This window comes from Rutilus rutilus, assembly GCF_951802725.1.
Source record: "Rutilus rutilus genome assembly, chromosome: 1".
Lineage (NCBI taxonomy): Eukaryota > Metazoa > Chordata > Actinopteri > Cypriniformes > Leuciscidae > Rutilus > Rutilus rutilus.
The window spans coordinates 62288020-62304186 of NC_140209.1; the positions used below are offsets into that span (position 1 = coordinate 62288020).

The 16167-nt window shown below is 37.4% G+C and overlaps 1 protein-coding gene across 1 annotated transcript; it reads right to left on the reverse strand.

Moving 5' to 3' along the window:
* Positions 1–733: 733 nt before the first annotated feature.
* LOC311295880 (5-hydroxytryptamine receptor 3A-like) lies at positions 734–14978 on the reverse strand. Its single transcript, XM_084417423.1, has 8 exons — positions 14776–14978; positions 14649–14693; positions 14392–14501; positions 12960–13132; positions 12655–12821; positions 7487–7697; positions 1869–2000; positions 734–1418 (listed from the first exon to the last, which is right to left on the reverse strand). The coding sequence occupies exons 1-8, from the start codon at positions 14872–14874 to the stop codon at positions 1180–1182; spliced, it is 1176 nt and encodes a 391-aa protein (XP_084273549.1). The 5' UTR covers positions 14875–14978; the 3' UTR covers positions 734–1179.
* Positions 14979–16167: the final 1189 nt, after the last annotated feature.

Below are 16167 nucleotides of genomic sequence, written 5' to 3' on the forward strand. Positions count from 1 at the left end.
AGTATAGTCCAATAATAAATGACAATTTTGGAGTTTACTTATGTAGAGCCAGCCCTGATTGGCTGCTTGAATCTCAATTTAAAAGAATGTCCAGTTCCGGGTCTTTCTTTCTTTTGGCCATCGGTGGAGAAGAAGTCATACCACGGTTACTCATGGTTCTTACAGGACTTTCAACTGAGGAGGTCCTTCAGAAAATATCAGAATCAGGCATAGAAGTAACCGACGTCGAGATGAAAGGACATGAAATGGACTTTCAGGCAAATGACATTTACTCGGATGATAATAATTTGTATGTCACAGTTAGACATTGAGTTTAAAATGAAATGTTGGAAAATGTGAAAATGAAAAGGATTTAATAAATTCTGATTTTAATTCAGCGTGTGTGTAATATAAATATATATATATTACACACACGCTGAATCATTGTTGTCAACGATTGTACCCTGTCAAAGCCAATTTTGTACCATTTTTGAAGGGTCCATTTTTGTATTGTTAAATAAAGGTACAAAATTGTCACCACAGGTACAAGACTGGTCTCTTAAGGCACAAATCACAAGGGTAAAAAAATATGTACCCTATGCCAAGGGTACAATATTGTACCCTTGAGGGTACAGCTCCAGTGACAAGCCATTGTACCCCTAAATGTTATTATCAGCGTATGTTTTAAGGTATGGTTGCAAAGTGATTATGTTTTGGAACCTTCAACTTTCTCAAAAAAAAAATTCAAAACTTTGCTGACTCTGTTTACTTGAAATAGGTGTAGATCAATCATTTTTTTTTCAGTTTGAAGAGGTTGGAGAATGTGAAAATAACAAGAACTCATATTTAAAAAAATGCTTATTTTGACTTATTTAGTCATACTTGTTCTCAAACAAAGCTCATGCGCCACTCTTCACCATAATGGTAACCCCCCTAAAAATTCCAACATAACAAATTATTTTAAATTAGCAAAACATTAAACATTTCCCACTTACTTGTATAAAAACATTATAGAACACATTACATAATCCCAGCACAGTTTTAGTTAAATTTAAATTTGTCTTAATTAAATGAAACTATTCAGATTACTTAAAAATGTGTCAGTTCTGTGAACTCAAAAGATAAATAAAGTTCTAAATACTCATAAAAGTTAATTTAATTTAAGTTTACCCTACTCAGACAAATTAATTGTTTTAAGAATTATGGAAGATACCAAAGCTTCCAAAGCTTAGACATAAATGCAATAATAGTGATTATGTAAAGAACCAAGAAGGTCACATTTATGATTCTTGCCACTCTGGTCCAGGACAGAGGTGTCTTCTGTCGTAACTCGCTCAGGATCTGCTTCAGACGGTCGAGGATCTTGTCAGGAGTACAATACTGCTCTTCATTCTGATCTCTAACTGAGTCTGGAGGATTCTGCTGGTCTATTACACCAACTGTGAGAGGAAAAAAAGCATAGCTCTGTATAAATGTTTTGTCTGCATAATCTCACATACGATTTTGCGATGGAGAATCTTTGCTGATACACTATTATAGAAAAACAGAAAAACAAATGAATTTCACATGTGGTTTTGGAGTGGCTTGTTTAATATGTGATAATGCATGGTTTTACATTTTCTAAGTTCAGACTTCAAATGCTATTTTCATCCATCCATCCATTCATCCATCTAAACTGTGTGTCCTATTTTAGAGGCACAAGCATGCTGGAACATGTATATTCTAATTTACTCAAAGATGAATTTAATTAGCTTTTCTTTGCATATGTGCCAAAGCTATAACGCAAACAAATCTTAAACTTAATTCCACTTATAAACCTTAATTTGTGAAGTAAAAGTATAAAATACATGAAAATGTTCCTCATAATCTGATGTTGTGTCGACTCTTACCATCTTGTCCACAAACAGCAGCTTTAGTTTCCACTGATCTCTTCTCAGCTCCTTTAGTCTCCAGCAAATTCACTAGGATGGTCTCCACCATGCTGATGCTAATTAGAAAGAAGATCACACCGCAGAAAACCCCTGTGAAAAAAACAAGAAACAGCCCAGCTAACAGAGTTTTGTTACAAGAACGTTCTCCAAATATTCAGTGTTGGTTCTGGGAATGTAAAAAATGTCCATATTTCTTAATGTTACACTGTTAGACCTTACCAGGCGTTTTTTTTTTTTTTTTTTACAGTAAATTACTGCCAACACTGTTACCAGTAATTTACAAAAACACTGCTTCATGAAGCACTGAAACACTTTGAAATGTCAATGGTTCACTGCCGGGGGCGGTGATCTCTGTCAACCCATGAATCATGAGGAGTCACTGAGAACCAATAAACAAATGTCTGTGGGTTTTACCCGTGGTTTTACCAGATCTCTGATCAGTTTTATGCATTTGTAGATGTTTTAATTAGACATTAGTTTCATTAAAATTAATCATGATAGTTAATAGTCTCTTATTGGCCTGTTTAGCTGAGCCAAGAACAAACAAACCCTGACAATTGATAAAAGAACATATAGACACTTGATAATCTTATTAGATGATTAGATAATTGCATTTGAAAGGTTTTATACTCTCAATAAAAAATTGCAATAGATTTGTAAATGGTGTTTTATGCATCCCAAATAAACAATAGTTCTGAGGCACTCAAAAGGAATATAGGTTTAAAAAGCCTTTATTTAAACTTGGCTATCCATTAAAAACATGGCAACATGTTTAGGCCTCTGTGGCCTTCTTCAGGGCAAATTCAAAAAGTGTTTTGAGGAAACATTTGGGAAACATTTTTGGATCTCCAAGCTGAAGAGCACCAGAGGAACACACCACTCAATACCCAAGTAGCACTCCTAGTAACTCGTTTGTGTATTTTATGCATGTTTGACCTGGGTTTTTGTTGCATTTACACTGTTATGACCACTAGGGGTCACTGGGGAGACGGATGTCGGATTGTTTCAAAGCTTCGACACGATACTGCACATTTGCTTCAACTGTTTCAGTGCTCCACAAAGCCTCGATCTGCCCACCACTAGCTATTACCAGAAATGTACTGTTAATTGTACAGTTCTTTACTGTAATCTACAGTATGTTACTGTAAAAATTCACTAAATTAAAACTTGAGTAAACTAATTTCACTTGCAGAAACCGACTGCCTTAAACTGACCAATTGTCATTTAAATATATTAACTAGAATAAACAATGCACTGATAATGTGAGCAAAGTATTAATGTGAACTTATTTCATTTGAAACCACTAAAAAAATATTGTAAATAAAGAGATTTCCAGTGGACCAGCAACTACCATTGTTTTCTTGAACACCTGCTGTTAACAAGCAGAATCACTGAAGGAAAGAGGAACACACAAACAGAAAATAGAGAAACACAAGAACTGCAACTGACTTCCAGCCATTATACATTATTATTAACTTTATTTCTGTTGTAAGGATGGATTTCTCCTAAGACTGAATTCAAGAATTCGGACCAGCAATGAAACAATAAAACTCACTAATCTGCAGAAGAGATCTAATGGACAGGGAGCACAACACAACTGGCCTAATCTCATCTCTTCCCCCCATGCTGAGTTCCTGACCCCTCACACTGTCTTCTCCCCTCCAGGTTTCATTCAGTCATGCAAATCACACAAACCTACTGTCTCCAGCTGTTTTATGTGAGGGCAAAATAAATACTTCTGGTGCGAATGGTAAAGGGGTTTCATTCCCGCAGCAGCAGAACAGTCAGAAAAAAAACAAAAAAACAATGCCGTTTCTTCTGATGTAGGAGATGCCCCAATAAAGATTGTTGATAACCATTTGTCTTTTTCCCCCAAAATCAGGCGTGACCACTTGGGGCACGAGAAAGGGTCCAACAAAAACTGAATTAATATTTGGGTGCTAGATGTTTATTGTTCTTTTGTTCCACTTGGGTATTTAAGGGGATTGGCAAACCACTCAAGGAAGCAGAACTTCCCACACTGTTGCTGTGTGTTGTAGCGTCTGGACCAATCGGACACACACAATTCATTTATTTAATGAATAATCCAGCAAACTCACTGTGAAACTTTCCCCAAAACTCAACATCCAAAAATGAAGCTAACACACTGGCAGGACGGTGTCTCGTTACAGGAAACACAGAGAGTTTTACGGTCTAAAAGAATGTGACCGGATGTGCAGGAGAGAGACAATGGGAAGACTGAAACAATCTTCCATGCAGACTTCACTGCATTAATCAGAGACGAACTGAGCTAGAAATGAACGTGCATCCCAGAAACTGTGTGAATGAGTGTGATGTTTTGTGTCCTATTATGTATACACCATGGTATGTATTTTATTATACAACCAACAGTCAATGTAACTTTACCTGTTTCATGTCTCCTATCTAATTAATCCTCATTTGATGACTCACACTTTGATGTACATCACCTTCTCTTAGAATGCAGTGTTGATTTGTTATATCTATCTGAGTATTAATTAAGAGAAAAGAGGTAAGGCAGATTTGAGATAGCGTCATAAATCTTCACCACAGAGGAAACTCCCGCCAGACAGTCCACCCTTCTCATTGGTACAGCAAACCCAGAGAGGGGTGACCATTCTCAGGCTTTATTAGAGACGGACCAAAGTGACCGCCCTCTTTTCTCAGCGCTTCTCATCCGACAACAACGCAGTTTCTGCTGTTACTGGGGGAGTAACAGCTCCCAGCTCCCTGGGCCCAAACAGGCCTGAGCAATGCCTGCCATGCTTTCATACTTCCAAAAGGGAGTCAGACTTTTCTTCAAAACAACTGCAACTTTACCATCACTGACGCAACGATCCACTCCTGGTCTTCTCGGCACTTGGGGACGCCGCGCCGTCCAGCGTGCCCTCAGCAGGCCAGGGCAGCAGGCTTCGACTCACAACAGCCATGTGCTCGAAGCCACCATGCTCTTCTTCAATGCCACAGACCCATCAACGAATTCAATCTTCATCCACTTCAAGAATTGTCCACGATTGCAACTGACCATGCAAGTACAGTATATCAATTTAATGAGGTGCTCTGAAAATGATCAGCTGATGGTTCTTTTCAATGTTAAATAGATCTTTTCCATATTTCTATTTCCTGCTTCCGATTCCACATCACTCACCCCTTTACCTATGCATGTATGGATGAATGTATGTATGTTTGTTTGTTTGTTTAGTTTAGTTATGTTTGTGATTTAGTTAATAAAACTTGTGCACAATTATGCATTTGGTTTCTGATCCTCTGTTTGCATACAAAGTCCCTTTTACGATTTTGATCTTGTTACATGCTCTAATGGCTGTACATAAGGAATAATTATTTTTCAGCGACCATGAAAGATACATTGTCCTTAGAATAAATTAATAATCAAAGAGTTCGTTGGAACTGATTAATTGATTGTAATATTAATTTGGCTTACCTCAAAGTTAATCTAATTAACTGACCCAAATATTAATAATTAATCATAATTGGTAATTATGGATTATTATTAATATTATAATCCTGTAATATAATCCTGATTGATTACTGTATGCAAGCAGACAGTAATCAATCATATGTTGTCCCATAAGTTTTTATTAACATCTCATACATGCACGTACACGTTTCTGATTAAATCAGCAAAACTATAGCTTGAATATGCCTTCCTACGAATGGCAGAAAGTTTCCCAAATGCTATAATGCATGTTTAAATCGTATAAGAAACTTCTGATATTAGCGAAGAAAACCTAACTTCAGATATAAATCGAGCGTAAGCCTTCTCTGACGAAGAAATCTCAGATTAGCCGCGCGTATAAATGGTTCCTGATATTAGCGAAGCAACCCTAATTTCAGTTCTAAATTGAGCGTAAGCCTTCTCTGACGAAGAAATCTCTAGAGCTCCCCCCACAGCTTCGGAATAGATATTTGACAACACTGTTGTAAAAACTCGTTGGTGATTCTCAGACACCAGAGGCTAGTAGATCAACGACATCAAAGCAGATGGGACATTCTTTAAAACGTCTTCTTCATTCGGGTTCGAACAGCGTGAGGGAGCGCAATAATGACAGCATTTTAGCAGATTTCTTTTGGCCGTAAAGCAATTGTTTACATCGCGAGACCTGATATCACACGATACTTCCTGACGCGGCGGCCGGCGGCCCGCCGACTCAAAGTTGCAAGTGCGTATTTTCCGCTCACGGGCACCAGGGGGGTGCGAAACGACCACCATTCAACCCCAAATAAGTAATATAACCATTCCAATGACTCCGAAGCTGTTCAGTTAAGGTAAAAAAGTTACTTAGATCACCTTTAATTCACAGTATATTCCTGTAGGATACTTTCTTGAAAATGACAAATATAACCTAGAATGCATTGTTTTCTACTGTCTATTACTGTTTTAATGGAAAATGGTATGACATTTTCAGAATTTGGCCTTTTTTACAGCAAGGGTTAACAGTGTAAATCACACTGTGCAAGTGTTTTTTGGATATTTTATTACAAAAATTACATATTGTGCCTTTAAGATTATTTTCACTTCTTTCTGAAACAGGCATAATGGTAAGGTTTTGATATATTGATTTTATCATCATGTTCTTTTTTCTTTTCTTTTTTCTTTTTTTCTTTTTTTTTATTGTTCATATTGCTGTTGGATCTCAAGCTGTAAAATCACACCGGCATAATCATCAAAACTGAAGAGACACATCAAGCATATAGTCAGAGATTTAGACTTTGAATGAATTCAGTGCTATTGCAAGATGATGCCATCATCAAAATAACACCATTATAACCAGGTCATATTTTATCTTGCCATAACAAATGTGCTTCACAACCACAAAGTTGAAGAAGCCACATAAAAACTAATATTAAAAAGTTAAGGGTCAAGAGCTCAACTAAAGCAAACAATTGTTTAAAATAAAACAATGAAGCATCAACATCTAAACCTCTGTTAACGGACCTTTCCAACATGATGTAATACGTGGCGCATCTCAGAGATGGTACAATACGGGCATTTGTGGTTAAAAAGTATATATATATATATATATATATATATATATATATATTTTTTTTTTTTTTTTTTTTTAGAAAATGACCGATCGTTTCGCTAGATAAGACCCTTATTTCTCGACTGGGATTGTGTCAAGACTTTGAAGCTGCATTGAGACGGACATTTGAACCTTCTTTGAACATTGGTATAATTGGTTGCCATTTAAGTCTATTTATATATTTATATTTGCCGCTTTCCGTGTGTTTCTCTTTGAAAATGAAATGGAGACTTGTTGTGTTTTCCACATCCTGTGTGAAACTGTCTTCATGTCAAAAGAACTCACTGAACTAATAAATAAATAAAGAACAGAAAGTCAGGAGGAGGTTTATCTTGTGCTCTGTGTCCCTCTGTTTGACAGGAGGCGTCAACTTTAAATTAATTTGAGGAGGACTTGCAAGTGTTCTGCTTTAAATCCTTAAATTCTCAACTATACTTCCTTTTAAGGGAATATTGTAGGTTTAAATCGTTTTCGTTTGATTGTTGTGACTTCATTTGAGATTCAAATACTCACCAATCAGAGGGATTTCTGTCCCTGTAGAGGGCAGTGTGTTATTGATAACCAGCAGCATCACAGAAATAGACAGCAGTAAAGTCACTTTGAAGGTCACTTTGTCTGATATATTTGAGTCAACGAAGAAGGAGATCAAATCCAGCACAAGGAAGAAAAATACTGGTACTATAATGTTGATGACATACAGTAGAGGTCTCCTTTTTATGGTGATCTGCAATGAAGAGAGAGAGAGAGAGAGAGAGAGAGAGAGAGAGAGAGAGAGAGAGAGAGAGAGAGAGAGAGAGAGAGAGAGAGAGATTAGCATCACGATGGACTTAAACACTAAGAGAATTATAAATTAAATACATAGGTTTAAGTTTAAAAGAAAAACCAGTTGGTCTTACAAGTAATATTTGAATAAGAGAGATTTCTAATCATAATTTTTACTATTAAGAATTTAATTAAAGAGCTTATAAAATGTGATATATTGTGAAATAAAATGTATTTGGTGATATTTTGTCATAATGCGTATCCCTATATATTAATTTCCTTAAAATTTTAATGCCGATAAAGATCTGTGTTTGGTTAGAACTAAATTTGTTATTTTACGTTAAAACTACAATAAGTTCTCATTTGTTAACATTAATTTTTGTATTAACTAACACTAACTAACAATGAGCAATACACGTATTACTGTATTTATTAATCTTTGTTCATGTTAGTTAATACAAATACAGCTGTTCGTTTTTTGTTCATATTAGATCACAGTGTATTAAATATGTTAACAACATTAATACAGCCTTTTGATTTTAATAATGTATTAGTAAATGTTAAAATTAACATTAACCAACATTAATAAATGCTGTAGAAGTATTGTTCATTATTTGCTCATGTTAACTAAATTTGTTAACTAATAAAATCTTATTGTAAAGTGATAACCATTTTATCTTTTATTTTATATTGTCAAACACAACATGTAAATCTCTTGTTAATCTGTGGGTGGTACTAAAGGAGAATACTTGTTTTCCACACTGTGGAGATTAACTTTGCACAGAGGTCACAGAGAACACAGTTTTAAGAAATCCATTGGATTTCAATGAAAATGCAAAACAATTTATAATGCTATGCATGACCAATATAACCAATAAAATAAACCTAACTCAGAGATTAGGCTCTAAGTTCAGTGATTCAGGTCAAAAATTATTGTTAAAACAAAACCAACACCACCAGACCACTTTCACAAAGTTAAAAATGTAAGGGTCAAGAGCCCAACTAAAGCAAACACTGATCTCCTTAAAGGTGCTGTAAGCGATCTTGGTTGGCGTAACCTCTTGTTGATGTTTGAATTATTATCAAACAAAACGGAGGCTAGCTAGACCCTCCCTCCTCCTCATCCGCGCACTAACCCCCGAACCCCACCCCCACATCATTGTTGTCGGTTATTGGCTGGAACAGTTTGTTATGTTTCGTGCTGCGGGTCGCTCTGTTTGTTGCTCAGTTTGTTTTTGCTGCAGTTTGTGGAGCGTGGGCTGTCTGCAGAGTTTTTTTACAGTGTGTTCAGGGGACAGGCAGCTAGCGGATAGTAAGGAGATGTTTGCGGTGTGTGAAAAAAAATGTTTTGGCCTAAAAAACGCGTGAGATCACTTATAGCACCTTTAATGGTGACTTAAAATTGATTTTCTCCTTCAGTGATTCTGCTTGTTAAAGGGGTCATATAATGTCATTTTTGTACAAGCTAATATGATTCTTTAGGGTCTAAATTAAAAGTTTGTAATATACTTTAATTAAAAATTCTCATTAGTATTGTAAGAAAACACTCATTTTACCTGGTCAAAAACAGCTCTGTTTTCAGCACGCCGTTTCAGTGCATGTGTCTTTAAATGATAATGAGCTTTGCTCACCCCGCCCCTCTGTTCTGTGCGTACACCGTTTAAAATAATAATACAAAAAACATAACGCGTTGTTCATTACAAACGTGGGATTATGAATTATATTGAGAACGTCGTACATAGAAAACATGCCATAATGTACCCTGAGTGTAAAAATAGCCACATTCATCGTGAAGCGTGCAAGCTATTTGCAAAGATTAATATAAAGATTAATATAAAGGTCAATAAAACGTTACACTCACTTCTTCTTCTGGAGGTTCAGCAGGAACACGAATAGTTGGTACTGATCTTTTTTTCTGGAGCAGCTTCTTAGCAAAAACAGCTTTATACTGACCCTCGTTTGTAAAGCAGTCTGATGAAATGATTCGCGCAAACATGACAGCATTGACGTTGATCGTGGGGAATATTCCCTTCGAAAACAAACTCAGCCACTGCGTCTTCAGCTGTACGGGTTTAGAAACATCATCAATATGACTGCTGTGTTCGTTATTACACCCAAGAACAGAACACCACTATCGTTAGACGCCATTCTACTCAGCACTCCAGCTATCAACAATGAACGCGCGTCCCGTGCTATGATTGACAGCTCGCTCACGAGGGCGGGTCTGTGTTTGAAACGCTGCTGTCAATCACCCATCGTGGGAGGGGAGTCGATATTGTGACGTCACAGTATCTAACAGCTTGATTTGAGACAGGAGGAAACATATAAGAAGATAAAAAAAAAAAACACTGGATGGATTTTTATCATTTTATGATGGTTGTGTACAGGCACTGCCAACACACATTTCAGTACAATCAACTTGTAAAAGTGCATGTACCATTATATGACCCCTTTAACATCAGGTGTCTTCAATAATGCTCAATCATCACTCAATGAATCACTTAATTATCTCATTAACTTTACCACTGCTTCAGTGTTACTTATAACACTCTGACCCCTAATTTCCACCAACTGCGGAACGGCTGCGGATCCGCTCCGGAACGGCGGCGGAGTCAGTAGGTTTCCATTAAAGTCAATGTGTGTATTTTCACTGAATGCGGAACGGCTGCGTTCCGACTGTGGCGATCCACAGCCCTCCGGAGCAGATACGCAGAGCTTCTATTTTTGTCGGATGCCAGAGAGCTCCACAGCAATTCAGCACTTATATCGCACAATCATACGTGAATTTGCATTATCTCGTGGGTCTTTGTGACTTCAGCTGTTAGTCATGGCCGCAGCCGTTCTGCAACAAATCCGGACCTGGTGGGTATTGAAGGATGACAGAGCACGGAGCCGACACACAGCGGAGCTGATCCGCAGCCATTCCGCAGTTGGTGGAAATCCGGGGTGAGAGTGTGGATTATAACACTGAGCAGTGTTAATTTAACACTAGGGATTTTGCTGTGAAGAGATCATATTGTCAACCGTAATCACAAAAACAGTGAGCATTGTACACAGTGAAAATTGTAAACTTATTTTTTGCCATGTTTGTCTTGTTTTTTTAAGTACATGCTAAATGCAAAACATTAATTTTCTAGCGGTGTTTCCTAACTGAATTAATCTGTGTGTTTGAATGAATCGGGTGAGTCAATGATTCAGTGACCCATTCATAAAGACAGAGGCTGTGCCCTATACCCTCATTCCCACATTACTCCTCTAATATAGTCCAACTGAGTGAGTGAATGAAAATGAGTGAGTTAATTCGGAAACTGAGTTCGCCAGAAGGGATGCCTCTTTTGCATAGTTTGTGCTTTCTTGAATAATCATTTTAAACTTAGCAAACTGGCAGCTGCATGAAAATATTTATCTTGAACTCTGTCATGGAAACTACAAACTGCCCAAACAGGGCAAGAAGGTCTTAGTTACCATGACCACGATTAGATAAGTTGGTTTTATGACTGTTAGCAATGTGAACAGGGGCCTCTGCCACAAGACCTACAGACATCAGAACAGACTTTCCTGCATTCATTTATCGATGAACTGATTAACATGAAATTAACATGCATTCCAGAACATTTTGTGAATGATTTGCTGTCTTGTGTTGTGTCTTTTAATACTATTATCTTTTGATACTATTATCTCTTTGATACTATGTATTTTATTATAGAACCAACGGTCAATGTAACCTCATCGATACCATGTTTGGTCTCTATAAATTGGTACATGATATGCCGATAGCTGCGCAACATATTAGTATTACAAGAATCTTTCTTTCTTCATCAGAAACCAATCCAGCTGCACATGCAAATGAGCACGCTTAGAACAAAGATTCATAAATCAACCACAGAGGAATTTTCCCGCTTGGAAATTCCACCCTTCTCATTGGTCAAGCAAACCCAGAGAGGTGGGGCCTTTCTTAGGCTTTATTATAGACAAATCCACAGTGACCCTCTCTCTCTTCTTCTGGCCTCTATGCTGCTTCTTCAGGTTGATTGTCTGTGGGGACAATCTGCCCTCCAGCCATGAGAACAGCGTCAAAATAACCATGCACGTTCATCATATCTTCTCCATCCAGCGGAGAAGAACACGATTGCAACTTGTACAGTAACATTCGACACTCACGGATCCATCAACGACTTCCATTTTCGACCGCTTCAAGAATTGTTTCCACTGCACAGACCATGCAAGTATCAATTTTAATTAGGCACAAATGCATTTGCTATTTAAACAATGTGGCGCAGGAAGTGAAAATAATAACTGCGTCGGGCTGAAACTAGTAAAAGACACTTGCGTCGTGCCTTGCACCGCATTGCGCCGGGTCTATGTTTTCATTGTTGTGATTTGTTTTGCACTTCTCTGCCACTTTGAAGTGCATATCCTTAGAATATATATATTTTTTTTTATCAGTATGAATGCTTTACTCCAAACAAATTTAACCGAATGCTGAAAAATGATTCAGGGTCTATTAGTAACTAATTTCATTCTGATATACATACACACATCTCCCTTCACATTCACAGCTTCCATGCAACATCTGTTCAACCTCTGGTGTGAAAACCATATTATTAAAGAATATTCTCTCTTGAGCAACACATATCATTTACATGTTGACTTTGAACATTAAATAACAGATTAAATAATGTATACTATAATGTATTACAGTATGATTTCACACTTTGGTGTATAATTGAAAACAAACAAAAAACAAATAATATAAAAATAAGTAAAAGTCCTAATGTATCGAAAAATTATAGATTAATTTATAAAGATATTTTATACCCCTACCTTTTTAAGGTTTAAAAACATTATCATTTAATTTACTACACATTTGTATTTATATTTTCAATATGGGTTTACATTCCATATCCAGTGCACTGTACCTTATAGATCAGCTGAGACATGTTACGCCATTCAATATCATCATCAGTGGTATGAGCAATGGTAATTATACTGGTGAGATTCCACTCTCCCTGGGTCTGAAAGATCTCTTTCGACTTGAAAAAAATAGAATTTGCATCAGATAATCGATTTATTACAATCTCCTGATCTGTGGGAACAGACATGAATATTTGATTATTTTATATTTTAATTTTATATTTTAATATAAGTCAAATAGTTTAGAAGAATAAACCATTTTATGTTGTGTTTGTTTGTCTAAAAACTGATTAATGTGTTTCAGATGTACCTGAATACACTGTAGACTGAAGTGTTATACTGCAGATTTGGGTGTCGAAGGGAAACCTGTAGAGATCCATCTTACAGGCCGTGGTCAGAGCTAAAATGTCAGTTGAGACTGTAAAGCCTTCACTGAGCAACAGCACATATGGAGACTCATTTGTTCCAAACTCTGTCTTGATGCTAAATGGATAAAATATAAATTAGCACTGATTATTAAAGACATGATGTTTAGAAACAGCAATTATTCAAATCAAATGTAAATGCAAAAGTAATTCCCACATAGCAACGTTATTTCGCCCAGATTCGGCCCACATCTGATACACGTGTAAAGATGATCTGGCCCACATGCAGTGTGGAATGACGGCCCTTGGGCGGACCGCTCCTGTTTGCCAGATCTGGGCCACAAGTAGGCCATAGCAATGCCACATGTCAGCCAAGAGCAAAGAAATAAACCAGAACTGGACCTTATCTGAGCCACAAAATCTGTGTTTATTTAATATGGAGTCATCTCAGCCTTAATAAGCCTGTTAACAAGCAGAATCACTGAAGGAAAGAAGAGAACAGAAAAAGACTCGAGAGATGAACTTATCAATTCTGTATCAGGTATTAAAGACTGCAAAGCTCAGTTTATGAGAATGTCACATGATGAAAGAGCGACTCAGATCGGGAGGTGAGGTGAACTAACTGACTGCATAGCCTGAAGACCAAGATAAATTAATTAATAATTGAATGTGTTTGGGGAATTTGTCTTACATGTAACATTTTAAATACATTCTGCTGAAATGAACAAAATAACTGGAATCAAAATTTGTTCATTTTGATGAATAAGTCAGTAAAATTATCCAAACTTCCCACTATTAATCCAACAGAAATTTTATACAAAAATTCTGTATAATTAAAAAAAATTTGAATTGTTTTTTTTTTTTTTTTTAAATAATTGTTTCACTTAGAATCAAGAATCAGCACGTGAATCTCAATAACGGTGACAAGCTTCATGCCACAATGCATTCTGTGAGCCACCAGAATGCATTGTGGCATGAAGCATGTCACCGTTATTGAGATTCACGCACTGATTCTTAAGGTTTGTGTTTGTCTCAAATATATTGTTTATAATTTATGTTTTCTGTATATTACATTAGCCAACTTTTTTCACTTCATAGAGATTCTACACATAAATCTCAACAATGGTGACAATAAATATTTATGCACCAGTCCGTGCTGTGAGTTTTATATTTTTCTGGTACCCAGCATGCATTGCAACATGAAACGTCTGATTGTCACCATTGCTGAATTTCATATGCTGATTGTTGATGTCTGATATTGCTGTATTATTGGCATATTGCTGTATTAATGGAAAATGGTATGATACTGTCAGAATTTGACCCTTTTTTACAGGAAGGGTTAACAGTTCGTATAAACAAAGCCTTATTTTTTTATACCTTTCTATTATGCCAATGTCTGGAGTCCAAAACATATTTTTAGGGGCTGCAAAAGTTTTAATTTGACAAAAATCGTCTGGGTTCCACTTCATCTTCAAATTTGGCCACGCCTGGAAAGTTAAATGAAGTTCAGAATGATAATAAGACAGATATTGTAGGCTTGAAAATTAAATAAAACCTCTGATCATGTTACAATATTCTGTAAATTAAATAAAACTTTGTGAAATAAGAATGAAATAGGTTTTTAAAACACTTACAGTTATCATTTTGACCTGTGTTGAGAGACTCTGGGCTTTTTCATCCTGTAGATAAAAAGATGTGTTGACAACTACTTGACATCCCATGATGACTTGAATGATAAGATAAATCATGCTGGACTCATACCACATTGGTGATGGAGGTCACATATATGTCCACATAAGTGTTTGCAGGCTGGTCGGCATAGTGGGGGTTGTACTTGTAGTTGTTCATCAGGGGCCACATTCTTTCATTCTGAGAGTTATTGTCTTCTAAGCCGAGATATTCCCAAAGGTTAATTTTAGCCTCAGCATATTGTGTTGAATTGCAGGCTTCAGCATCTGACACCCACCCTGTGTGTATGAGACATTCAGAAACACAGAGAATATATTCACCAAGCACACATGAAAGAGAATGTCATGTTTAAACATTTACAAAGTAAAGATCCGCACACCGGAGAGCTCCCATTCATAAATGTATTTAAGTGTAACGTTTCGGGCCTTTACGGCCCTTCCTCAGTCTGACCTATGTCAGTCTGTCAGACCAGTCTGACTTCCTCAGTCTGAGGAAGGGCCGTAAAGGCCCGAAACGTTACACTTAAATAAATTTATGAATGGGAGCTCTCCGGTGTGCGGACCTTTACTTTGTAACTTTGTATTCTATATGAGATCCAGCACCCGTACCTGACTGGGATGTGCGTGATTTTACTGCTCCTTATGTTTAAACATTTATCCTTCTTCATTTCATATTCTTGTCAGACATACACAAACACATATCAAATTTAAACGATGACTATTGCTCTTAGGGAGTCATCGAAATGTCCTTGATATTTACACAAATAAGAAGTGAGGGTATGGAGGAACTCGACAGGGTTCGGTTAAAGGGAACTCAACTGGAGCAAAATTGGCGCACGTATCCAGTCCATTGGAGCAGCAAGCCGACACTTCGAACCGAGTGGAGTTCGAAACTGGCTTCATGAGAAGGGAGCCCACGAGAAGCAGCGGTTCAAACATAGGTGTCGCCCAGCCCCAAACTCTAGAATATCTGTCAGCGAAGCACACTGTGTCAACGCCTAGGCGGCAGCACCACTCACTTCAGAGGAGCTCACCACGTAAGTGGACACGTGCATCTCGGGATTTAACACCAAGATGAAGGCAGCCACCTTTATCAGTGGGCCAACGTCGCTTGGAAACAGCCTTCCCTTTCTGCTGATTTCCTTAACTGATTTCCTTTTCTGTGCACGTATAACCGCAATGAAGCGGACGGACAGAGAAGCCAAGGCTGGGCCTGCCTCCTCCGGGGCAGCGCTTGCAGGTTCACCAACTGGTCCCACCTTTTAGGGAGAGGTAGGAACCTTGGGCACACATCCAGGCCGGGGTCTCAGCTAGTGAGAGTTAGCTGGCCCGAATTCCAGGCACAACTCGTTGACCGAAAGCGAGCAAGTCCCTACTCTCTAGTAGAGACCATGCGAGCAGAACAACTGTTTCTTTAAAAACAGAATTTTTAACTCACTGCCTGCAGTGGCTCAGGGGCTGTCTC